A 27,579-nucleotide genomic window follows, 5' to 3' on the forward strand; every position below is an offset into this window, starting at 1 on the left:
GGCCATGTGAGAGGGGCTGCCCCGCCGCGGTTCGGCGGACGGCTGCGGGCGGGCGGGGGGCTGGGCCGGGGGCGGGGTGCGCCCGGGGGCGGGGAGGGCCGAGCGGAGGGAGGGCCGATGCCGCCGCCGGCTCTTCCCGGTCGAGGGTTATATAGCTCGGAGCGTGGAGCCCGCTCAGAGGCGGCCGGGAGCGCTCCGACTTGCAAGCGGCGCTGCGCTGCGGAGCCCAGTGCCCAAGTGACAGCCGTGGGGAGTGCAGGGCAGGGGACACGAGACCGCGGGGGCAGCTGCAAGCCGTTGGGCAGCGGTCGACTGCGCCGAGCGAGTCGCCCCTTCCCGGCGCTCCCGCTGCCCCGCACCCCACTCTCCCACCCTCTCGCAACTTGGGTCAAGTTGACAACTCCCGAGGCGGCCGGCGGGCCCGTGCGGTCTCCGCTGCGCGCCCCTCCCCCGGGGTGAGAGGGAGCCGCCGCGCCGGCTCCGGGGACGCTCGGGCGGCGGCGGCTTGGCCATGAGGGCAGTGCGCGCCGACTAACTCGCGGCTGTCACCGCCGCTGCAGCGGGACCGGCCGGGCGGGCGCTGCGGGACGGACGGGCGGGCGGGCGGCCGCCGGCAGGAGGCGCCGAGCCGGGCGGCTGCCGCGGCGGGCACAACCCCGGGGCCACCGCGCCGAGCCCGGGCGGGAGTGGCCCCGCGCGAGCAGGGAGCGGCGCCGCGCACTCCAGCCCGGAGGGCACCTCGAGAGAGGGCGCGGGGCGCAGCCTTCTGGTCTGGGCGGCTCTGACAAACGCCCCGGGGCCGGGAGCCGGGCTGCCCTGCGCGGGGTGAGCGCGGACGCGGACGCTGGACTCTTGCGGGGTTCCGGGCGTCGCGATGAACATCGTGGTGGAGTTCTTCGTGGTCACTTTCAAAGTGCTCTGGGCGTTCGTGCTGGCCGCGGCGCGCTGGCTGGTGCGGCCCAAGGAGAAGAGCGTGGCCGGCCAGGTGTGCCTCATCACGGGCGCCGGCAGCGGCCTGGGCCGCCTCTTCGCGCTCGAGTTCGCCCGGCGCCGGGCGCTGCTGGTGCTCTGGGACATCAATACTCAGAGCAACGAGGAGACGGCGGGCATGGTGCGCCACATCTACCGAGACCTGGAGGCGGCCGACGCCGCGGCGCTGCAAGGTAACTCGGACCTGCGCCGGATCAAGCCTCGCCCCACCCCCGAGCCCTCCCCGGGAGGGCCCCAAACCCCATTGCCCTGGTCAGCCCGGCTCGTCTTCGGCGAGTGGAGTTGGCCCCCTGGGAAAGGAGCACGGTCACCTCTGTTCTAGAAGGGGGAAGGTGTGCCGAACCCTTGTCTTTACGGGGGTCCTGCTTGGGGGCGAATGTCGGGTTTCCTAAACCCTCTGGGGATATCGGGAAGGCAGAGCTTGTTAGCACAGGTGTGAATCCTTAAGAAATGGCTCACTCGCTTTTGCGATGGGAGACTAAGGAGTCTGGGAAGTTGTTCTCAGACTCGACTGATGCATGTCTGTGTGTTACTGTGGTCTGAACCGCTGGGGCTAAGGCGGCATTGATGATTTCACTATAACTTTAGCCGCCAGAAAATAATTACATTGTTGCACCACAGACAGGTAAGTGCTTTAGTTACATACTCAGCCTGATTGAAAGGTGTGCTGCCTCTTGGAAAGCGCTTGGAGGATTTAAGCCTCATTGTAAATTTATTCCGTGTTTTTGATAACCTCAGGAAATCTGCCTCACTGTATACTTATAAACTAACCTGAATCTGAGGGGTTTTGTTTTTTATTTCTTGTTTTTTAAGCCAATGCGGAGACCATAACCAACCGTAAATATTGGTCCAGGAAATTTGATAATGGCTCTTGCTCTTTGACAAAATTTTTCATTTCCGGAAAATACATAGAACTATACGGAGGAGATTAACTTGGACCCCACCCCTCCCCCCATATCGATCAATTTTCACCATAAGTATTGGCACCTGCCTTTTAGGCCAGAAAAGCAAAGGTCAAAACTGTTACATTTTCAAAAGTGGTATGGAAGGGTAGCAAATACAGATTTTTGTGTTCCCTGCTGCAACCTAAAAGATAAAGGTATTCAAAAACCAGGAAAGAGATTTGGGCTTTCAAAATTGAGATCTTCGGTGGTAAAATTGCATATTTACCTGTAAACTTGATTTATGCGAGGTGCTTCTGAGGAGAACTCGGAGATTCCAGTTAAAACAAACCAGTGACCTCCATTCTTTCATGAGAAACTTTAGGTTCATTTCTTGGGTTTGGATGACTTCAGATTGTTAGCTACAGTTTTGATTGGTGAGCCTTAAGGAGGGTTCCCATTTTGAAGGTGCTCTTACTAAAAGAAAAAGAGCCGATTCTGGCCCCTGGTCCTCAAAAAAAGAGGAGTGTGTATTATTTGTGTTTGGGAGGAGGGGGTGTTATTCTCTGGGCTGAGATCAGTTCTTTCCAGGTGTCTTTAGCTCCAGGAAGCTGATCCCATGAGGTCTGACTTGTATTGGGCTTGTCACAATTACATGATTTTCCCCTAAGCAAAGTTATCCAGTAAATTGCTATAATTCCCAAAGACTCTTGGGGGAGGAAGGCAGCTGTAAGTTCAGTCATTGGCAAGCCTTATGGTGTTAGAAATCTGAAGCTCACTGTAGTATTTTTGTTTTGTGTGATCTTTGTCCTACTGATTGCCACGTGACTCACATTTTGCACCCCCCCACCCTTTCTCTGTTCCATTTTCTCCCCCTTCATCTGGACTTCCGAGGACAGCTGGAAATGGTGAGGAAGAAATTCTGCCCCACTGTAACTTGCAGGTTTTTACCTACACCTGTGATGTGGGAAAGAGGGAGAATGTCTACCTGACTGCAGAAAGGGTCCGCAAGGAGGTTGGCGAGGTCTCAGTCCTGGTCAATAATGCCGGCGTGGTCTCTGGGCATCACCTTCTGGAATGTCCCGATGAGCTCATTGAGAGAACCATGATGGTCAATTGCCACGCACACTTCTGGGTAAATATAAACATCCTTGTTTTTATTACTAGGCCTTCCTCAGTGAGAAGGTTGGGAAGGAGCCAGACTTCAGTACCATCCTGGAAGACACCTACACTGTTTCACCACAAAGCGTCCTTCTAATTTGCTATTTCCCCATGGTGAATTACACTGTATGCCAGTTACTATCAAATGATTATTTTCTCCCCCGTCCCATGCAGTCTTTCTTGAGAGAGTAAAGGACTGAACATTTTGAACTAGTTTGAAAGATTGCCATAAAAATAACTAGAGGGAGCATAAAACCCTGGGTTTGTTTATTTTACTTTCTGTTGAGTTTGTAAAACATTGGTTGTTCTTATGAATTCCTGAAGTCAGAGTTTAGGCTTCCAAATTACTGCTCAGCCACATTTTAGAAAGTGCCAGAGATTCTGAGATCAGCATTTGTGGTCCACTGGGAGTGGTCAGGCCACCCTGGCAGTCACTTAACATCCATTGACCAGCCACAGGGTCTGTGGCATTGTCCTGATGGAGTAGGTCTCAGAACTGTCTCAGCTTACAAGATGCCTCTCTCAGGAGAACTGAAGTCACCCTGATAGGACCACAGAGTCGCTATATAAGGGGCAGGAGGACGGTGAGACTTGAGGAAGGAGAGACTTGAACCATATCCGCTTCTAACCGTCAGAACTACAGCATCTAAGGATGAGAGGGAAGGAGGGCCTTCTGTTGCTCTGGGGACAAAATGAATCCCAATTTTCCAGCTAAACTTCAGTAATGTTGGGTGTGAAGCTCTCCCCCATAACTGTACACTGTTGACCCACTTTATTCTCTTCCTCCTCTGAAGTAATTCCCCTTGATTTTCGTAGATAGGTAAGAGCCAATAAGGAAAGGGTAAGGAGGTAGGATGTTGGGTTGTTGTTTTGTTTTTTGTTTTTGTTTTTGTTTTTTTTGTATTTTCCATAGGCGGATTAGCCTTCTAATGGAACACAACAAAGAACTGTTTCTTTTAAATAGGTCACATTAAACCTCATTAATTTTTTAGCAACTGCTTAAAAACTTAATCTGGCTTTAGAAGTGCTTATTCAAATGTTGTTCCTTGAATATCAAACCATTTCTCTGATCCTGAAAGAAGCTTCCTTTAACGTTTTATTTTCAAACATGAGCTCTATTTAACCCATTTTCAAACCTCAAGAAATGAACACATAAATGACTTAACTAATTCATATTGATCTTTTAAATGAGTAAGGAGATTACCAAATACAGTTTGGGGGAACTTAAGTGTGTTTTGGGGGGGGCGCATGTGCATATGTGTGTGTGTGTGTGTGTGTCTGTCTGTCTGTCTTGTGTGCAGTGGGGGTGGGCAACTGAATAAAAGTCCCTGCTGCCATGGGGTCCACAAGAACAAGTGGCAAGGGGTGCATCAGGTGAGTAAAGGGCACTGCAGATGAATAAACTTGGCAATACAGTTTATCAAGAATCCTATGTATTGACAATTCTGAGTAAAACAAGCAGCCACCATTTGAAATAACACATGTGAATTGCAGGTGGCCTTGTAGTTTTTGTATTTGAATGATAAGGATGGAAGTGCCTTAGAAATTCCAGTTCATTTTAGTCAGCTCGTCATCCTTAAACAGATACATAGCCATTGGTGGGCTAGTTGTGAACCAACACCAGTATTTTTTTTTTTCTCCATAGCCTTTGACTGAGATGATCCTCAGTTTCTGAACCATAAACTTTGACCTACCCAGTGCTCTAAAATCTTGCCTACTTTCTCTGTATGATTACTTTCCTGAATTTTAAAATTGCAAATGAAACCACACTTTTAAAGAAACCCCATACAATCTGCAGTTAAATACTTTGAAGAGGAAAGCAGCCTTTTCTCGCTAGATATCCTATAAAATGGGAGCTAATTTAGAGTGTGTTAAGCACAGAAAATCCATAGCTTTAGCTTTGAAAATGCACATCATTTGATATACTGTACTCTAATATTGGACTACTTTCTAACCTAAGGAGAAAATTGAATCAGGTCTCTGACAGAAAAATTATTGTGGAATTGAATCTGTATACTAAGGAGGAATATACCACCTTCCCAGAGTCCTTACTTTGCTTTGAGATGTTGCTTAACTACACAATTTAGGGAGTTCTTGGAAGCCTTGACCATAATGACGTCACTTCATATTAAAATATGGGAGGCTCCTGAATTCTCCAGCTGTTTTTCCCCTAAGCATCTAAACTTAAGAATTTATTTTCAATATTGAGTCAGAAAATTCATTTTAGAGTTGGAATTTCTGACTTCTTGCCGAGACTTACAAACCTTTTAAGAAGTTGAGAACTAGCAACTAAAATTTAAAGGAAGACTTACTATAATTTTTACAGGGACTGGCAGTGGGGGTGGGTGGGTGGGTGCACATATGCAGTGATGTAAGAGCTACCTGAATTCAGCTTCCTTTCCAGTAGTCCTCTTTAACAAAAACGTGTGTGACAACTGTCTAAAGATGTATTGGTTTATGCTGTTTTCCTTCCAGAGAAAATAACCAGTGTGTCTTTTTACTATATTTGGCTGGGGGAAAGAAGTTGCCCCGTTCATTTTAAAAAGTAGATCAGCTGAGCAAACAGTTGTGTAGTCATTTGAACAGATTGTCTGGAGCCAGACTTCTAAGTAGCAGTCGATGTCTGTTTTCATAAAACACTAAATGGTATGTTGATCGCGACCCAGAGTTAAAGTCCCATGTAGTGAATTGGAAAGCCGTGTGGACTTCCACTGAAAAGCTGTGGGTGCTCCTACTTCCAAACCCTTCTACTACTGGCCCTGCCTGGAGACCCTCTTCCTCCACTCTTCTACCTTTTAAGGCCTAGCTCAAGTTCTTACTATAATCTTCCCTCCCCACTCCAGCCCTTTTCTGGCATTTTTGCATATTAGAGCTGCAAGAATCCTTAGAGATCATCTTATTTTCTAATCCCTTATTTTCTGATGAAGCTGCAGTTAAATGACTTGTCTAAAGCTTTTTCTCTTCTTGCCATTATTTAAAAAAAATTTTTTTTGTTCACGTTTATTTATTATTGAGAGACAGACACAGAGCATGAGCAGGGGAGGGGCCGAGAGATGGAGAGACAGAATCCGAAGCAGGCTCCAGGCTCTGAGCTGCCAGCACAGAGCTCCATGTGGGGCTCGAACTCACAAACCGGGAGATCACGACCTGAGCCGAAGTCAGACACCAGAGCCACCCAGGTGCCCCTCTCTTCTTGCCATTATTAATCTCTTGCAACATCTCTTAATTCTCCTCCTTTGTGGCACAGTACATGCTCTTTTGTGTAATTTTTTACGCATTGTGCCCTGAAATTCTGAAATAGATGGCAAGCTTTCTGAAGGCAGTTTGTTATATACTTCTATTTGTTTTCCCCTGCCTGCAATAGAACTCTACTCCTGAGACTAAATAAACACTCAATAAATGTTTGATAGTATAGGCTAGACTTCTGCTTAAATATTTACAAGATAGCCTACTCAGAGGATACTCACAGGGACCTGTCTTCTGAAATTTCAAAAGGTAATAGGCATTATGTTGGACTAATTCAAGCTGCATAAGATTGAAGAAATTTCAAAATGGGGCTGGCTCACATTCATAATTGTTTGTATCTCCTTTTTTTTTCCTATACAACTTTTCCATTCTCCCGGCCTCGCCTGTGTGCTCGTATTTACCGTAGTATATTAACTCTGCTCATTGGTGCAAGGCTAGCGACTGTGAGAAGGCCGGTGTTGATAAACCAATTTGAATCAAGCTCCAATTGAATTTATGGCAACCATTCATATTTCCTAATGGCTGGGCCTCAAGGAGAGGATTTTTCCTGTGTTCCTTCCTTGATTCTTAACCTCGTAGTCTGTACTTGTAAGCAATTGGAAGTTTTCACAGTACTTGCCATTGTTCTGCACAGCCCTCCAGTGTCCTGTGATCCTTCATCGTCCAGTATTCTTCCATCACCAGCAGCTCTCCTAGGAACCTTCTCTTGGTCACCAGTTAAGAAGTGATAGATTTGGGATGGATTCTAGTCAGTATAATCTGTTGTGCGACATTCATGGTTAGGACAAGACCAAGGAGAATGTATGCAATACGATGCACATTAATTGGGGCATAATCACAGAAAACATTCACTTAGGCTCCCTCTGTATCTCTGTGTGATACAAAAACTTGAAAATACCTCTCTAGACTCCTTTGAAATATGGCAGGTTGGCCTCCATACAGGAATTACAAACCCATGTTTCCCCCCAAAACGTTAATGTTGCTTCACTTGTTATTTTTTTAAGAGGAGTCCAATCTTAGCTTGCTGTTTTTGCGAGACATAGTTTATCTATAGATCCTTTTTGACCAGAGAGCTGCATTTGGCCTTTATACGTGAGCAGCAAATTGATCCCTGATTAACCAAAAGGGGGTAGCAAAAGCATTTAACTCCAGGCCTTTTATGTTCTGCAGAAATTTTGCATGGTAAAGGGCTAAATCTGTCAAATAGCTAGTCGGTAATTTACTTCTATTGATATGGTAGTCAGACAAGATAATTGGTAGTTAATTAATAGACCACTTAACTTAAAAGGTTTCACAGTTTTAAAATACTAATTACTGAATTAGGCATTTATCTATATCCAAATGTCTAAAGTCTATTTAGTTAAAATCCATCCAGGAAAAGTAAAAGCCCACCACCTAGATCTGAGTAATGTAGCACTTAAAGACATTAGTGCTATGGTAGTACCTAATATCTCATGAATGGTCCCTAATCATTAGTGTTTAAGTTCCTATGTGATTTACTGGTTTTTAATCTCAAATACTGTATTGTTCTCTGGTTAGAGAAACCTAGTTTTGTTCAAGTCCTCTTAGGTTTAGAATTTAAAAAAAAATCATTTCTAAAGTGTTCATATAAAACTACTAGGCTAGTACTTCCTCCTTCAAACCATAATATTAAGAATTGTTATACCAAATGTTTTATAAAATATTTTCCTATCTTACAATAGCTACTAAAAGGTTGGAATTCATGGCCAATTTTTAAGTCTCTGATAGAACGGGTCTGTTAAATAAATAACATGCATAAGTATCATGTTTGAGCTTTAGAAATAAAGATTTTTTAGGTCTTGAACTGAACTGCAAATTGACCTGGGGTGTGAATACTCTATCTTATTAATTCTTGTGAGCCCACTTCAGAATATCTCTTAGGTAGCAACCACTCAGGTACTTGGGACTGTGTCCCTAAGAGGGTCATTTCATAGCCTTGTTTCCTAACATAGAATAAGATCACATGCCCATCGAACATCGAGTTTCCATGTTCAGTATGTTACATGCTAGGCCCAAATCTATTGCTACTAGAAATCAGTATCTATGACTTGATAAAACATCACTTTACATAACTGGTATGAGCAGAGAACCATCCTCTAAAAATCTTTCCAATATTTTAGATACATGTTTTAATCTGTGTCTGGTTACCTCAGTTCAGAAAAATACTGCTGAGTAACCAATATCATATGAAGAAGTAATAGTGCTCCCGTAATTGCCAAATCCAGTGTGCAGCTTGATCTTTCTACAGAATGTGATCCTGTTAACCATCTCTGAAACTCATCTTTAGTTTCCATAAAAAGCCCACTTTTTCCTGCTTCTCTTGTCTTCCCAGTCCTCCTGGCCTCCCTGCTTCTGAGATGTAATGATTAGGATTGCATACTCAGACCTCTTCTCACTGTGTACCTCTAGCTGGGTAATCTGTTTATTTCAATGGCTTCATCTGATTTCTAACACAGTTCCCAAGTTCACACACCTGTCTTGGCTGTTCCACTCATTCCCTAAAATCAACAAATCTCAAAACTGAGCTCACTTCTTTTTGCCCCTTCTTGAATTCCCTGGTGTGGCCAGTGCCAAACTTGGGAACATCAGCAGTATCTTTAATTCTCCATCCTGCCCGCATTCATGAGTCCTGACTGTTCTGTTGCTACCATGTACTTTGATCCCCTCCTTCCCAGTCCTGCCTTATCCCATGTGCTTCCATCACCTCTTGCCTGGACTTTGGGAGGAGTCTCTGAACTTCTTTCCCTGTTCCCAGCCTTTGCACTTCAACGTAGGGTTATCTTAGCAGACTCGAATTTGTTATGTGCCTGCTTAAAGATTATGCTACCCCAAACCCTTGGGTGACCATATTGTTCACAGCATGAAGTCCAGGCTTATTAGCATGGCAGCTTAGATCTTCTAAAGCTGATTTCCACCTGCCTTCCAAACTCATCATCTATCATATCTCCTGGTCAACCCAAAACTCCCACAGGGCTGGATACCGCACCGTGCCTTGATGGAGCCCTGAGCGCTCCGCTGTCTACCATTTGAGTCCTGGGAGACAAAAGAAGTTGAATAGTTTAGACAAAATGTATCACTACTCCTGAGAGAGGAAAAAAATATTCATAATATTTTTGTGTTAACTTAATAGTCTCTTTGTATATTAGGGTGTAGTCCTTGTAGAATAGTTTAAAGTTCCATCCAGGGAATGGCCCACTCTTGTTTGATTATGTCCTGTTATCTCGATTCCTGGAAGCGGAGTTGATGTTTGTTCTTTTCTCCCTCATTATTTCTTCATCTAGGCTTTATCTGTTATCTGCCCAAGTAGAAATTAATCTACAGGACATGTCAAAGTGAAAGCATTCTTTAACCTGTGCTAATGTTAACACTGATTGAATAGCTTGTTCAAAAAGCTTGAATGGAGTGTGCCTGGGTGGTGTCCTTTGCTGTTCATTGCAGGATTGGGTCACTGGGGCCTAGGGAAGAGCTACAAACCCTGTGGCCAAATACTTAACTGCTCGTATTCTCCTCATTTATTCTCTCCCTTTAAATTTGTTTTTACCCTAACCGTTTTTCAGACTTTTAAGATCTTTGGCAAATTCTAGTGAATTGACTTTAGTTAACTTGAATACAATTCCTTTCAAGAAGTTTAATAACCTCACTTGGGACTTAGAATAATTTTTTAAAGTAGGGAACCCCTTTTTATTTGTTTTTTCCTTGAATTAAAGAATATTAACAGACTCATCTAAAATTTCTGTTCTGTTTCTTTCAGAAACCAAAATTAAGCTTCGTTCAATTATAAGTAGCCAGTATGCCTCTGTTTAATTCAGATACCTGCCTACGTGGATAGATGTATAGATGACACGTTTGTTTTCTTGATTTGGAATGCTTGATGAATAATAAGGCTCATGACTATGGTGTATTTATAGCCAGCGGACTGGAAAAAGTTCATTTGAGCCACTGTGTTAAGTCCTAAATACCCAGGATGTTTTTGGAACCCCAAATTGTATGTACTATGCTGAATTTCCACTAGGGGGTGTCCTGGCAGGGTGGATTTGTATCTTCTTTCCTTGTGCACATACAAGCGGTAATTTTCCCAAGATAAAGGGCCTTTTGTAGCTAATCTTTGGAGTATGACAAACTCTGATAGTCCTTAAGAAATCGGGAACTACTCCCTGTATCAACTGAATGAGTCAAATCCATTGTTTTGAGCCTGGAACTCTAGGGATCAGATTAAAATGTGTTAATCTCTCTTGGTTTAATTACTGATTTTTTTTTTTTTTTTTTTAATCTCAGAAGTTACTATAGGAGTTAGCTATTCAAAGACCTAACCCTTTATGGTTTCTATTATCATCTGACCTAAAGATTCCTTTTAGGCTGAGACTTCTTGTAAGCATAATGGGAAAATAACTCAGAGGGTGGTATCTCGTAATTCTTTCTTTGAAAATCTGTAGTGGACAGGTAGAGTGTACAGGCAGTCTTTGGAGTGGGCCAGCCTTAGAGAACTTCGCTATATTGTGGCCTCACACTTAAGATACCACTGTTTGGAGTACAGGTTGTCAGAGCAGGGCTGTAGGATTTAATCCCAGTCACCTTGACACATTTGGCCAGCCATTGGGTCCCGGTCGGCCTGGGTTTGCAGGCTTATGCCATCCCAGCCCTGGAGGGTGTGCCTTTCAACACAGGGAACACTTACATCTTTCACTTGATCTTACCCAGCATGGCCCATTCTTAGATTCCTTTTTCATTTTACTTTATTTGTCAATTCTCTTAGAAATCAAGTTCACACCTGTCAGGGACCATTTTCCTAAACGCTCTGAGACTAAAATTAAGTGAACCACAGGGAAAAAACTGAATATCCTCTCCTAATGATCATAAAACTTTCAACACTGCAGCAAATGCTGCTAGAATATTTAACAAGTCAGGGCAATTACTGCCGCAGCCTTGAGTGCTGTCAAATTAGCCCAACTGACAAGCCACTTACGATGAATTCACATTTGGAAACAAAACATTACTTGGTCTGTGAAACTTTCAAAGATCACACAAAATGATGCGTGAAAGATGGCCATGGTGTTAATATTGTGAAGGTTGTTTTTTGTGGGGGTTTTGTTGTTGTCTTGCTTTTTTTGTTTTGCTTGGTTTGGTTTGGGGAAACCGTGCTGTTTCTCTCTCATTTGCTGCTTGCATAAAAACGTGAATTTTTCTTGCCTTTCTTTCAAATAGCTTAGTACTGGAATTTTTAAATATTAACAAGGTTCAGCTTCTTAGTGTTATTCTAAACAATGGGGCTCAAAATAACACTTCCCAAATCAGTGTAACTGGGAAAATATTTGTGGTATAACTTATGTAAGCACATGGGTATTTTGAGGACAACTGAAACTTAAAATTCAAAGCCTGAATTTTCCCACCTGCAAATTACACTTAACATACTGCCCCCTACTGACTTCTCAAGGGTTTTTAAAGACGAGATAGTTCTATTATCTCTTGGGAAAAAGACACATCAGGTATAATAAGTTATCTTAAAATAGTTCTGTACTAACTTTTAATATTTTTATGTTTGCTAGACTCTTCTCTGTCAGGTGTCGTAATTTATATTTTCAGCGGTTGTTTCTGCTCCTAGTAAAAGAGGACTGGAGGAGAGAGGGTTAGAGGAGAGGTGTTACTGGAAAGCGTTGTTGTTTCCCAGCAGCATCTAGGGTTCTGAACGGAAGGGGCTGGGCAACTGAAACAGCTGCTTAGCAATATGGTTTTGAGGCTGCTTCTGGTGGTCAGCTACTGGCATTTTGCCGGAAGCGTGGTCTGGTGCTGTGTGGAGGGCAGGGAGGCCTGGGAGCCATACATAGTAAGAACCAGGAACTGCAGGAACTTGAAGAAACAACATCACCAAAAATAGATGGCACTTGTAACCAAAATAGCCTGTAAATATATGCTTAATGAGTCTTGAGTGCATTTACTATACTTTTATATAGCACTTAAATTTTACAGACCCTTTCATAAACACTCTCCTCTCATTTGAGCCTCAAAGCAACCCTGAATTAAAGAGAGCCATTATCCCCATTTTTATGGATGAGGAAACAAACTGAGAGAGATTATAGGACTAGCCTAAGGTCACCCCTGGGGAAAGAAGAACCTAGGACCCAGACCCTCATCCCAAGACTTTAGTTTAGAACTTCTACAAATACTTAGCTGGGCCACCGGTTCAAAGCTCCTTGTCAATTTTCTTCTGTGAGTCACTTATGAAAGAATCCCCCTTCAAATGCTGATTGTTTTTTTTGTTTTTTTTTACTAGCTTAGTTCTTTTAGCAATGACTAATGAACCCTAGCTTAATATCTCCAGAAAGTTTGCTCCATAAATTAGACAAGAATGTAAAATTCTAGGCTAAAGAACCAGCACCTCATCAGAATTTTATTACTAAAGCCCAGTTCATGTGTTTTTTCCCTGCCTTTTCTGTAATTTTCCATGGTTTGCATCTGAGATGGTTACCTCATTGAGAAGACTGTAGGATATTCTCAGTCACTTGGCTTCCTTGCTTTTTCTGGTTCACATGTTGACATTGACAAGCTGGACACAAAAGGTAGCAAATAAACGGGGCACTTCTATGAGGACTGGCTACACAAAGTTCTAGAAATACTTGGTACCATAAAGTGTCAGTAACAGGATGATTTGAGTTTTGTTTTTTGTTGGTGTTGTTTTAAAGCTTATCTCCTGGAAAATGTAAAACTTTTATTCTGTTACATAATAATCTTACGGGATTAGAATTCCAGATAACTCTATAAGCTTTGCCTTTGGAAATGCTAATCATGGATTTTCAAAATTATGCAGTTTTGCCCAGCTGCTGTTGTCCAAACTTCTGGCCCAAGCATCTGATTTGTAAAGGGCTGATGTTTTCCTAGGTGGGGTTTTTTCATAGGCTTACCAAAGCATGAAAGCTTCAGAAAGGTAAATGTGAAAAATGGAAAAGTTAAAAGCTGAGGTGGAATGGGCCTAAATTCCTGGTCTTGAAAGCTGAGCCTTCAAAGCCTCTGTGGATGCAGGGAGAGGACTTTGAAGCCTCCTAGGTCTCTGTTTGGGAGCTGTTCTAATGGCTAAGGGGTTGTCCTAGTCCATTTGCACTGCTGTAACAATGCCATACACTGCATGGGCTATAGACAACAGAAATTTCTGTCTCACAATTCTGGAAGCTACAAGTCTAAGAAGATCAGGATGCCAACAGATTTGGCATCTGGTGAGGGCCCACTTCTTGGTTCATAGACAGCTGTCTGCTGAAACCTCACATGGCGGAAGGGTTTCTCTGGGGCCTTCATTAGAAGGGCACTGATCCCATTCCTGAGGGCTCCCTAAGGCCCCACCTTCTCACGCCATCACTTTGAGTATCAGATTTTAACATACATTAACATTCAAAACGACAACAGAAGGGCTTGCCACTGCTAAAAATGGATCCAAGGCAAATATACAGAGAATCAGTCCATAAACTCTCATAGTTGTCTGTAGAAAGCACTGGGAGCCCTTGACATTGGTTTGAACCAGGCTTTATCTTACAAGAATGGAATGGTATGGAGAGTGGGGCTTCCCAACCCCTAATATCCCGGTTCAGAGAGTGAGGGTAGGATAGAGGGCAGCAAACTTAATCTTCCAAATCTGCTGAGTTTGTAGGAGAAATTGATCTGAAGCCCCTTGAGGTTTAGAGTAGACAGATTCCCTAGCTCTCGCTAGAACCCTGTGCTCAGCCTGTGTTCAGAGCAGTGGCAGTGATGGCATCATCTGGCAGATTGTACATTAGAAAAGCGGACTCTCAGACCCCCTCCCAGACCTCCTGGGCCAGAATCTGTATTGGACTCGGATCCCGGGTGATTCTTTGGCACATCAAAGTTTGAGGAGGAACCGGTCTTGAATACACATTTTCCTTCTCACTTTCTCAATATTCTCCTTACCCTGCCTTTTTGTTTTTCTTTCCTGAGCTAATCAGCCCTTTAGAAATCTCCCAGACAAGAAAAATGCCAGACCACACACTCTGTGTTCCAATCTTACTCTAGGTTTATTATTATTATTATTATTATTATTATTATCATTTTTAATTCCGGTCCAGTATCTAAAAGGAAGAGTGCAAGTGCACTTTTGCTCCCTATTCCCCTTGGTCACCGTGCCCAGGATGGAGTTTCCAAAGCCCTAAGAGTCACGAAACAAAATGAAGACCATGCATTAAAGAGCTGCCCAGGATAAGTTACAACCTTGCCTGTTGTGCATGCCCCTTTTCTCCGCTCCTGGCCCCTGGCGTATCACTAGCATCCAGTATCAGATAATGGAGGGCATGATTTCTCAGACACCTGCTGTACCTAAGAGGAGGTCTTCCTTTTTAGTTTTCACAATTTGGGAACAGTTTAGGTGGTTTTGCCAGAGTTGTGATTGAGAAGTGATTAGTGCCGTCTTCTGTGATGAAGCTAGAATATACCAGACCAGTTACTGGATTGGCAATCATTGTCCTTGAAGATATCTCGTAATTTAGTAGTGGAGTGGTAGTTTGAAGGTACTGACATATAAGCTACAACTGATGGGCTTTTGAGCCCAAATTTAAGTTGTGATTTTTTTTTTTAAGTCCAAAATGCCTTCTGAATCCAGAAAAATGTCATACACTACGAGAACTAAAGCTTAGAAACAGTCATCAGCATGGAACCTGATTTGCTAACGTGCATGTTCCCTCAGATGTTGACGAAAGCTTTCTCTTTAACTGTGCCTCACACAACATAGAGACCTCATAGACCCTCATCTGTAATGAGTAAATTCTATGTTGTTACAGTGCACACTTCAGAATAAGTTTTCAGGAGTAACTTCTTGATTATATTTTTTACTTACGTAACGATTTTATTATTTTTGAAGATTCCACCGTAAGCAAACTAGGAAGCAAGGGAGGATGTAAACTGTTTACACATACGAAATACAGAGGATGATGAAAGGTGATCACGGGGACGTTGCTGGGCCATGCTGTTGGAATGGGGGCAGAGGGACAAAGGAGTCCGGCCCCTACAGAGGGCCTGAGCAGTGGCTGAGCTTGTGTGTGCAGTGTTTATGCCTCCTGGAAGTGGTTAGTAGTCACTAGAGCAGAAGCGGGGCCTCTGCCCTTTGGAAGATCTGTCGTTATTACAAGTTCTGAGATGCGATCTGAGTTTGGGGCAAAGCAAAGGGATTAATGACAACATGTTTAGCAGACTATTTGGCTGCAATTTTGTAGGTTATTTTCATCATTCTGTAAAGCGTTATTAAATAGGGAAAGGGGCCTGAGCTTGAAGGAGATCATGGAACACTCCTTTGATCATCTGGGACTCGGCCAGGGGGAGGGTCAGGGAAGACAGCACTTCAGGAACAGTGTTCAGTGTTCAGTTTCTTTTAACATACCAAGCTTCCCTGAGTTTAACCGAGACACAGAAAAACAATGTTTTGCAGATAATGTGTAATTTTGTTAATATGTAAGAGGTTTGAACTCAAGTTCCATTATTTTAAAAGGCACAGTCATGACATCATATAAATGTTTAATGAATAGATTTTTACTGCTTACCAGATGCTGGCATCTACACTAATGGAACTGATACCGTATTGAGTCATTTACGAGAGTCTTATGCAAGTTATACCTCAGTGTTACAACTTGTATTTCAGATGTGTGGTAGGAATCGAAGAAAGCATTATTGGATATAAGTCGCCGTAACATTTTTGAACAAAGAAACCTTGGAGAACCTTCTCTTTTTGTCTCACAAATGAGTTAAAATCAAGATTCAAAGAGGTCAAGTAATAAGGATGGTTAGCTGATTGGCAGTTGGGACCATGTGGACTCCAAAGACCAGTGTACTTTACAGACAGATTGAGTTTTAAGTTACCTCCTTTCCAGCATTTCTGCATAGCAAACCCTAAAATGCAAGGGAATGTTGATGTGTGAGTTGCTGCCTTGGGGTAGATTCATCCCATGCTTTAACAGTGGGAAGGCAAGTTAATGAAGCATTTATTTTTGCTGAATAACTCATGGTGTCATCATCTAGGTGTTCATTTGAAAAGCCCAGCTCTTTTATTAGCTTCTTGGTTGCAGGGCAACTGTAGGAATGTACTAGTGCATGTGTGTTAAGCATTAACTGCTGATGCCTTCAAACGTTAAACTAATCCCCATAGCCTCAAAATAATAACAAAAAGGACAGTAGATGTAACATTGGTATGCATTCAACAGTTATGACATATTCTTTAGCCTCTCTTCTATAGCTAAAGACAGAATGTTTTGTGTCAATCTGATAAGAGATTTTGATGAACGTTTTGTTAAGTCCGAGATTAGTTCCAGGCTTCAGTATCGTGGGGCTCTGTTGCACAATTTGTCTGGAGACTTTCCTGTCTCTACAAACACACCAAATAAGAACAACAAAAAAAAGCTGTCATTCAATTATAATGATTTCAGAATTTGTGCTGTTAAGTGAAACTAAAAGATTTAGAGTCAATCAATATATTGCTAGCAAGTTCAGATTTAGTTTTTACTTCCTAGTTAAAGATGATTTTGTGGGGCCCCCTGGCTTGCTCAGTCAGAAGAGCATGCAACTCTTGATCTCAGGGTCGTGAGTTCGAGCCCTCATGTTGGATGTAGAGATTACATAAATAAATAAAATTTTTTAAAAGATAATTTTGTAATGAAAACTTTCAACTATCACATTCTGTGGTCAGAGTGAAATTGCTTAAGTTTGGTGGTCAGTATATTTACCAAGCAGATACCTGTAAATCTACAGAATTAAGAGTATTTAGCCATATGTTCCTTTCCCAGGTTAGCTTGGGGGGGTATGTCACCGTTTTTCAATCTTTAAACATGCTGAAATATTTATCCTATTAGCCTTTTTAACTGCGCTCACTATATTTTCACAGCACCTTCAATAGTTTGTATGTACTACTGAATCATAGTTTTCCAGGAGCAGTGACTGAGTTTTCAGAGAAGAGTGCCACCAGATGTCATTTTAGCCTTGTAAATAAGCAGTATGTTCCTTTGTGATTCTGATAAAGATAAGTTACTCCAGGAGGCGACAAAGGCAGAAGGAGCAGAACAGCAAGTAGAGTTCTTGCACCAGGTGGAGGGGCCGTGAGGGTGTCCAGTTAGGTGTTCTTTGTGCAGTGGAGTCTTAACTGTACTTTTTTTTTTTTTTCAAGTTGTGTATATACTGCTGTTAATTTGAGGATTCTGAAAAGCCTTACTATTTTATATGTGCTGATGATGTTAATCCTTTTCCCATCAAAATATGATTTATGACCTTCTTTACAAATGAAAGTCTTCTGTTTTTTGGTGTTCACATGAGAGATAAACACTTTAAGATGATTCTTTTTCAAAGATGCTTTTTCTGGACTTGACCGTAAGACAGTTATACAAACACACAAAAATATGGCATGAGGCCTTTTTCCTACTGTGAGAAATTAACTTTGCTTTTCCCTTAGTGTCCATTAACCTGGCATGGCTTGCAAATATGGAAAACACATTCTAGGTGTTTTACCTACACCTTTAAAATGTCATCAGTCTCGAAATTTCAAAAGCCAGGCTTTGCCAGACACCACATTTCTTCACATTCCCTTTTGTCGAACTTTAGGCTAATTTGTCCTGACAGTGCAGCCACAGGCTGTGTGTTGCTGTGTGTCATTAAGAGCACCAGGAATGATCTGGAGGGTTACAACTGTTGGAAGTTAATTTGGCGTAAACCTAACTTTCAAAGATTTCTCGAGATATGACATGTCATGTCTGTGTCCAGTCACACTTCTGTTTAAGGAATTCTTGTTTATATTATAAATATGACCTTTACAGTTATCTTTCAAAGTGCCCAGTGCTCTGAAGAACCCCGAGGAGCTGTAGCAATATTAGATTTAAGTATGTTTCATAAGAATGTCAGTGTCCATGTGAATGTCCTCCTCCCTCCTTTGTTTTTTCTTTTTAGTCAGCAGTAACAACCCCATCAGCTCGTGGCCAATTATGGTATTGGAGTCATGTGATAAAATTACTCATGAGTATTCAAAGGTCTGTCTCCACACTTTTTAGACAGACGCAGGAGACAGAGATAAGAGTTATCTCTTGCTGCAGATAAAATACTCACTAGATCTGTTCCAACTTTAAATTCTCCCACCGACAATGCCAATGAATGTATATTGGTTACTGACTCTGAGACCCCCTAGATTGAGAGTCAGCCATTTTTCCTGATGGAGAACTACATGTCCTCTGTTTCGCAGACATTTGAACAGAAGGACGCAGCGACGGAGCGCAGTTCTCCGACTCGGGTTAAGCATCTAGCTAACTTTGCCAGCCACCACTGACACCAGCTAATAACTCTGCACTTTCTTTAGAGCCCCCTGTATTGGGTGGTAACTTCTGATCTAGGTAATCCGTCCTGAGTGGAGATCACACAGCAGTCCAGGTGTTCAGTGAGTTATCTGAGTTGCCCCTCTCAGATCCACTGATGGTAGCAGACGCATGAATTTATACTTAAGCCGTTTGGATGTGCTTTTAGATTTGCCCTTTATGTTCTTTTAATGACTCTTTGAGACAAAGTTAAAGATCACGAACCTTAGCTTGAACTGACTGGTGTCATGGCAACTAGCACTTCACCTTTTGCTGGTCCCCATCTCATACATGCTACAATATTTGTGCACATTAATAATTCATTGCAAAGTGCCAGATTTCTTTGTGCTGTCAGACTGTGTCAAGGACGGAATATGCTGTGCTATCTCAGATGTCATCTACCAGACTGTTGAGGGCAAGAGTAATTAGAAAAGAAAACTAGTCAGGTTACTTGGGAAAATTCCTGAAAATATGATGCTTTCTAGCCACCCATTTATAGCATTTTTCTTGTAAAGTAAGGGATAGAATTAGTGTTGATCAAAGTTTATTTGGTAATGTGCCCCAGACACAAGGCAGGACTTGGGTTGTGGAAATAAGGCACAAGCAGTAATTGCTTGCCTCCATTCAGGCAGCAAAGGAAATGATTAACAGCCTGAGTGCTCAGTCACGTGAATCAGGCTCCAGTGCGAACCCTGAAAACTCAGGTTTAAAAAGAAACCTCAGTGGTCCTGATGTGAACGCTCTTACCTCAGGCTTGCCTTTGCCTGGCACACACTAGGAGCTGAGTGTTTGACCCCAGTTTTGGGAAACCGTGAGTTTGGGTTTTGAGGCTGACCCTGGCCTTGGATGCCTTTTCTCACCTCCCAGTTTCCTCAACCTTGTTTGTTCTCAGCCTTGATAGCAGTGTCATTGTATTAGGCCTATAATTGGTGAGCTTCCTAAAGAATATAGGCCTTTGTCTGAGGATGTAGAAAATGCAATGAAACGACACATTGGATTTCACTTATACAGAAGGTCGTGTTTGTCCCTGATTGGGCAAAGAAATCACATATTTTAAACCAGACATTGACCTGCCACTACGTTTTTTTTTAACTCTCCCTCCCTAAAGGAAGCTTTAAAACAAACCTGTGTCACACTTTACTAGCTACTCAAAGTGAAGCATATTTCTCTGAAAAATGTTTACAACCCACAATTGGAAAAGATTTTAGCCAGCCATATTTGGATTCTTTTCTTCCTTTCTCTTTTTTTCCTCCTTCCTTTAAATACAAAACAAGTAGCTTAAATGTCCCTGCAGACTACTTGGTGGGAGGGTGGGTGGGGAGGAAAGCAGGCCCAAGTCACAGTTTTTAGAATACACAGGCATAATACCCTGTGGATACACTAGAACTGTTCTAGTGCTTTAACAATTAAGTGCCGGTAAGTGTAAATTCTGCTTAGAGACAGGCACAGGACCAGCTCCCGTTTTAGCCATCATCATTTGGCCAGATCATAAAACAGTACCTGCCTGTGATAGATAGATGTTCAAGAAACACTTGTTGAATGAGTAAGTTAATACCACCAGACTAATTTCAGGAAAAGGGGAAGGGGTCATTAATCAGTTTTAGAACATGCAACAAATTAAACTTAAAAAAAAAAGTTAGGAACTTGTTAATCTGGTATCACCTACATTTATATGGTGCAGGGGATCTGGATTGGTCATTTAACACCTGCAGGCAACAACGAACGTCACACATGAGCACAGGGAGGTCATTAGAGCCAAACTGCTCTGTGTCCATGTGTTTCTAGTCAGGGCCAGCTGCCAGCTGGAGTGAGTGGTCACTGGTGATGTGAACAAGCAGGGTCAGCGATTCAGATTCATCAGGTGATTAAGCAGCAAGTTCTTGCCAGTATTCTATGCTGTGTGTCGTTTCTTGGGATTTAATATTGAGACTTTCTACGTACTTAAGAACTTAAAAGTAAGATCCTTTGAACTAAACCTATGCCTGTCTTCTAAGACTAGGCAAACTTTTAATACTTAGAACTGGTCTCCGAATAACGTCAAGAATAAATTTTATACTTTTTAATCTGGGAACAGTTCATCATAACCAGATACCTAAAAGAAGACTTACAGACTTGATTACTTAAGGATACATTTTCTTATTTAGATTTAATGATGTTACTTTATTGTAATTCTTAATATAATGGCCATATATAAGCTGTTGAGTCTAAAATTGAACCTATAATGACCTGAAGTACCAGGTCTTGCCTTTTTTGGCTATCAAGCAGACCAAAATAATAATTATTATCGTAATTGCCCTAGCCATTCCCACTAACTACTGCAAAGAGGTAAAAATCCAGCTGAAACGTGTCTCTCTTCCATCCAGTAGTATGCCAGGTCTCTGAAGTACGTAAGGCACATGGTTCACATTCTCTCCTCCACAGGGTATCACAGGGGAGTAATTCTCCCATAATCTTTGAAGCTTCATCTCCCAGCTTCATCTGAGGCAGCCAGACAAATAAATATAAAACAATCAAAATCCCATAGAACATGTAATTATATGTTATGGTGAATGGTACTGACCATGTGTCTTAAAGAAATATGAACAAAATTAAGGTGGTATAGAATTATATAAAAGCTCAACACCTCCAGTAGAGAATTATTTGGAAACTCCTGTGACATAAGCATGTTGAAAAGCGTAAGAGGTTTTGTAAACACGTGATTAATATTATACTTTGAATGATGTAGGAGGGCATTGGCAGTAGATTGTCAGATTAGAGAAGAATTCATGGGTAAAACCTCACAGGTGAGAAGGGTGCCCTGGGCAGCAGCAGTGAGGTCGCCCAGAAAAATGGGGTAGGAGCTGGGGCAGGGGAGTTGCATGCTAATCAGGAGGCAGACTGGGGACCACCTTGGGACCCTTGACAGACATTCATCTGGCAACTGTGTGCACCATGGATTGGAACACAGAAAAGCTTCAAAATAAGTGGAATGACCGTTTTTGATCTTGTACATGCAAAAATTATTGGAACAAATTAGATATTTATGCAAAAATTCAGTGATCCCTTAGCCAGGAAATCCTCAGAGAGGGGCATGCAACTCTTCTTTAAGTCCAGTGTGTATTGTTTGGGTTTTTTTAACTTCATAAATCATGGGGAGGCTGTGTTGGCAATGGGATATAACTCAACAGTAGACAGATTGCTCTTTGCTGCTTTCTTTTAAGAAGCAGGTTATAAAACTGTTGGGAGCCTGGTGAAGTAGTTAATAGATCATCTTAAGCAATTTGAAGTAATTTTTTTTTTTTTTTAATACAGCCTTGTTGTGTCTTGAAGGCAAAAGATCCAGAGGGAAAAAGAGTTTAGCGAATAAGAAATCAATGCCGTCCCTGGGTCTGTTGCCCTGGAACTTCTGCTACTTGCTTGGCTACACTGGCCAGTCACCTGCTTCTGTGGGAAAGTCACTGCCCTGTAAACCTCCACAGAGGGGTGTGTACATTCAGACTGCTGTAAGCTCTTGGCAGTGCAGTCAGAATAGGACACAGTTTTCGTTAAAATGATCCTGTACTTTCATCCCGCGTTTTTACATCCTGAACTACTTTACCTCCTGTAGATACAGGGTAAGCTGGAGGTCCTCTCACAGACCAGGAGATAGCTGTGTTAAAGTGTCATGAGCATAAAAAGATCTCTGACCTGGGAGTAGTTTAGATTAGCAGATAACTATCACTTGAAAGGTGATAAAGAGTCTTCGACTAACGGCTTTCTTTTCATCTCTGGAGATTGTCCCCAAAAGCTCTTGTGTTACAGTCCTTTTGGTCACGGCTTTATAATAGGCCTGCCATACCAATGAGACGGTGTTATGTTAACCAGACACTTCAAGGATCTTCTCTTTTCATGGATGTGTAAGATTTTTAAATGAATTGGGAAACGTTTATTATGTGGGTAAAACATTAGGATTGGCTTTTAGATGAAACTCACAATGTCAGTTCTAAAGCTTCAATCTTCCTTCTCTTTCAGACCACTAAGGCTTTTCTTCCTACAATGCTGGAGATTAATCATGGTCATATTGTGACAGTTGCAAGTTCCCTGGGATTGTTCAGTACTGCTGGAGTCGAGGTTGGTTTGTCTAATATAAAGCATTTCCTTCCTTCAGTCGCTTTATCCCAAATATCCCCAAATCCTGTAAAGAGTACCTGTTGCCCATACATTTATGAAAGCACTCTACCTGTGTGCTGTTTGTGGAATGTTCTGCGATACCCCAGGGCCAGCTGGTGAGGTGCAACTCTAGTATCTTGTGCCATAAAATCACTTCTGCTAGTTTGACAAAGCAGCAGCAGCAGCACTGGGTGGACCAGTCCTCAGTGTGCCCCATTTTCATTAGCAGTTCTGCATGGTGATGGTGGGGAGGTGCAGGGTCAAGAACGAAACCATGGAGGGCAGTGGCAGTGCCACGGGAAACAGATGAATGAGGCCAAAGGTTGACGTTCTGTTTTGGTCAACTTGCCAGAAGTGAGCCATCCTGTATCAGCTCATCAGAGAAGATGGCTACGGCAGATGTGAGGTGTCTCGCAATGTTAGATCTGTAGAACTGGGCTTACTTAATCAAGCCCTGTTCTTCACCACAAATTGTAAAGTGCATGTGTGTGTATCAGCCTGTGCTGTCCTGTCCTGTGGGAGCCTATAGCGTAGAGTTAAAAATTGCATGCAAATATGCAAAAGAACACCAAATAACAGATGGCTTCCATGTTCTACATTTCCACTCCTACATTGCAAATGGGACAAAGGAGAACTTTCTATACTGTGTGTTCTTAGGTAAAGGTTTGGCTTAAGTTTGCAAGGTGTAGTTATCATTTTCTTCACTTTACACTAAAAAGACAAGTGGATCATAATAGCTTACAACCTAAGCTAGACTCACCTTTGCTCTCATAGAATTAAACAAACTGGATTTTTATTCTCCTTTACTGAACAAGAGGCCATTTGTAAATTTCCAGAAACTTCAAAGTGAACCTTTCTCCATTTTTAGCTTCAGTGTGTTAGCCTTTATAGAATCCTTTGTGGTAACTTCCCCAAAGTAATATGATACTTGGTCGATGTGGCAAAAAGTGTTCGTCTGCTGTTGCTTTGAAAATATTATTTCTGCACCAAACCACATCAGATAGCTGTCTTTTAAAATGCTTTCCTTTTCTTGGCTTAGTCACCTGTAACCTTCTGTATCAAACACATAACCAAAGTAATAGGATCACGGAAGCTTGAGTTCGGTGGGTTTGGTGGGGGATCTGTGCACATACTTAGTGTTTCTGTTCTCTCCCCCTCTAACTCAGGATTACTGTGCCAGTAAATTTGGAGTGGTGGGTTTTCATGAATCCCTGAGCCATGAGTTAAAGGCTGCTGAAAAGGATGGAATTAAAACAACGTTGGTTTGCCCTTACCTTGTAGACACGGGCATGTTCAGAGGCTGCCGAATCAGGTCAGTGAGAACCTATCTTATTGATAAAAAAGCTGGTTTAGAAATCATCTTTCCATATTGGGAGAATATGTAGAATCAGATCTTACCCTATAACTATCATTTCACAGTTCAACCTGTCATTTCATTGGTCAAGGTTTGTAAAGTTCCAATGAAAAAGCTTAACAGGTGAGGGTCGGGTACCACACAGATACTAACGCGAGGAAGTCAGTCTAGAAGCATCAGAAAGGAATTGGCCTCTCTGCACCTTCAAGAAGAAAACATAAATATCCAGGATTTTCCTTAGAAGCTACTTCCTTAGGAGTTTTTTTTTTTTCTTTAGTATTGGTAAATGAATGTGACTTTGATTTGGATCTGAAACAATGTCACTGTCACAAAAGAGTAAGCTTTTCTTTTAAAAAGACCTTTGAATATTGCTCTCCAGATTTGGGAGCTTCCTTTTTGTGGAGAGTATATATAGGTAGATTCATTGTGACAGAATGAGAAGAACTATTTAGATTTACTAAAGACAAAGTAAAATTCCCACCCACTTTGAAAGGAGGCATATGGGAATATAAATGCCAGGTCACGTCGGACTTGAACTAAGCCGGTAAACAAGCTCACAAATCTTAATAGGATACCTGTGAAGACATGCTTACTTTGAGATCTTTTCTGGGAAGAATTTGAAAGGCAAAGGAAGATAACTGAACCAGTTCCCTGTTGGTGAGGGCCATTCTTAACACATCCTGAGCCTGGCCAAGCTGGGAAGCAGGTGGAGCTTGATTTGAGTCATTCCAGTCTCAGGCTGACTCCCAGTCTGGATGGGAACAGACTCAAGCTCTGCCTCTTTTCCCGTGTGTGTGTGTGTGTGTGTGTGTGTGTGTGTGTCTTCGTCTTATATACTTAGAAGCCAATTGCTGAGAGTGTAAGGAGTCCTGTTTCCTATTTAGCATCATGGCAGGTGTCCAAAACTGTGGTGAGACAATGAAAAGTGAAAGGAGTACGTTATACTATTAGGTTATTTTAATGTGTAATGTAATGGATTCAGCTGAAGGTAGGATGTCTATATGTACTTTGTTTCAGAGACCCCCAAGAGAAAATACCTTGGAATGTGTGTAGCTGACTTTCTTCACTCAGGAAGGTTATGCCAGTATACACGCCATCATTTCAGCAACACTTAGCACTGAAAGTTTGGCGTCGTTGGGGTGCCTGGGTGGCTCAGTTAAGTGTCCAATGTTGGCTCAGGCTCAGGTCATGACCTCACGGTTCATGAGTTCTAGCCCCACGCTGGGCTCTGTGCTGACAGCTCAGAGCCTGGAGTCTGTTTTGGATTCTGTGTCTCCCTCTCTCATTGCCCCTCCCCCACTCGTGCTTGGTCTCTGTCAAAAATAAATGTTAAAAAAAATCTATTAGAAATAAAAAGTACGGCATAATGTTTGGGTTGAGTGTTATGCCACTCTCTTCTTTTTCTATTGAAAAAAAATAGAAAAATATGAAATACATTTTAAGGCATTTTAAAAACATGATTTTCTCATTTTAGAGAAAAGCAGACTGATTTTGCTTTTTTTTTTTTTTAGCTCGTTTTCCAGACTATGCAAATAAAATGTATTCATAGTAAGAAATTGTGGAAAATACAGAAAAGCACAATGAAGGAAACAAAATGAACCTATGTTAGATAACGCCGTTATTAATGTTTGGATGTGTATTTCCAGTCTTCCCTACTTTGCGTTAATTTCATTTTTCTAATGTATAACTTCCAGGAAAGAAATTGAGCCTTTTCTGCCCCCTCTGAAGCCCGATTACTGTGTGAAGCAGGCCATGAAGGCCATCCTCACCGACCAGCCCATGATCTGCACCCCCCGCCTCATGTACATCGTGACGTTCATGAAGAGGTAACTCGGGTGGGGTTCCCTGGTGCACTGCATCTGTCTCATGCCCGCCCCACCCCTATAACTTCACATGAGACGTCACACGTTTGCTAATAGCCCCCTTTCCCTTTTCAGCATCCTCCCTTTTGAAGCAGTCGTGTGCATGTATCGGTTCCTAGGAGCAGACAAGTGTATGTACCCATTTATCGCTCAAAGAAAACAAGCCACAAACAATAATGAAGCAAAAAATGGAATCTGAGAATCGATCTTTTTTGTATGGAATATCATTTCTATCAGAAGACGATCAAGGTATTTCAGTCCTATCTACGTCAGCATTATTGACATTCTCTGGATTCCAAATCCATGTTGACTTTTTTTTAAATCAACTTTTTAAAAAATAAAGTGTAAATTAACCGACTAGAATACTTGGAAAATGTGATCAGCAAAAGTGAGCTTACCTTGTTGCCAGCAGGCTCCTTTTCGGCCGAACCCTAAAACCTGTCAAATCTTTTAGACAAGCACTGTGTGACATCTCCAGGCTACCATTATTTTTTTTAATGAGCAGAAAGTCTAGAGATGATAACAACAGTGTGTTTCAGCCGTGTGGGTTTTTTTTTTTTTAATCTCCATGGAGTTTATTAATTCTTGTAATTAAACTCTAGCCAATTGACGCCCTTGCAACTTCAAGGACTGATAGTGCTCTATTTTCTCATGTTTTATAAGTTTCAGTTTTGCAAAGCCTGTGTGGCTTTTCGTGGTGTTTGTGTGTACAGCTCTTTTGAAAAGGAATTTTGAAATCTCCACCAATTTGAAGTAAATGATGTTTGATTATTACAGTAAAGGTGATCAGGTCTCTTTCTTAAAGTCATAATGACTGAAGTGTTAGCCGGATTTTTAATTTTATCTCTGAAATCTTCCCTTAAGGATCTATTACTCTGGAGACCTAGTTATCCACAAAGGTCATACATTTTCTACCTGTGAATTTTGCTGCATACAGAAAGTGCCCTTTCCTCAGGAAGTTGCTGTGTTTCATTTCTCTGAGTGGACTTTTATCTAGAATACATAGCAGCTCTGCAAAGAAACAGTTCCTAAAATTGGGAACTTCCGCATTAAAAAAAAAGTCCCCATTTTTGTGCCAACTATGATTACTGAGGGGGAAAAAACCATATTCTATGGAGTACGTATGGAAGGGTGTAAAGATTCTTCTGAAAGTTTTATTCACATTGTAGAACAGCAATTGACATTTTTACAGTATTTTTTTGTAAAGCAAACTATTTTGTGCCTTGAATTTGGTAAATGTGTATTAGTGAAATGTTGTTAAAGTGGACCTCTACCTCTGTATCTAAATGTATACCATCCACTTGTAAATTACTATAAACTATTATGTGATTGCCTTTTTTTTTTTTAGAATGTCTTGTTTAAATAGCGACCAATGTTTAAGGCTATTAAAATAAGCCATCTTTTACTAATTAATTGGGACGTTTTATAAAGGACTGATTAAATTTAAAGAATTAACCTACATGTGCAATGGACTGTGATTATTAGTTATCAGTAATATTGTAGAGAAAATCATTGCGTCCCCTTTTTTACTCATGCCAGATCACACTTACAAGAAGAAACGTTTGAATGGGGTAATGTTCACGAACCGCCATTAACAACTCAGGGTGCCGTGCACTCAAGTT

The 27,579-nt window shown here is 41.9% G+C and overlaps 1 protein-coding gene across 1 annotated transcript; it reads left to right on the forward strand.

Annotated features, from left to right (window-relative positions):
* The first annotated feature begins 728 nt into the window (after positions 1–728).
* RDH10 (retinol dehydrogenase 10) lies at positions 729–27,412 on the forward strand. Its single transcript, XM_047074035.1, has 6 exons — positions 729–1,163; positions 2,771–3,006; positions 22,604–22,702; positions 23,908–24,053; positions 25,790–25,921; positions 26,033–27,412. Exons 1-6 carry the CDS (start codon positions 875–877, stop codon positions 26,154–26,156), a joined length of 1,026 nt encoding a protein of 341 aa, XP_046929991.1. The 5' UTR covers positions 729–874; the 3' UTR covers positions 26,157–27,412.
* Positions 27,413–27,579: the final 167 nt, after the last annotated feature.

Source organism: Lynx rufus, unplaced genomic scaffold, assembly GCF_022079265.1.
Source record: "Lynx rufus isolate CCGP_SWC_20201006 ecotype Redwood Valley unplaced genomic scaffold, mLynRuf1.p SCAF_12, whole genome shotgun sequence".
In the NCBI taxonomy this organism is placed as follows: Eukaryota; Metazoa; Chordata; class Mammalia; order Carnivora; family Felidae; genus Lynx; species Lynx rufus.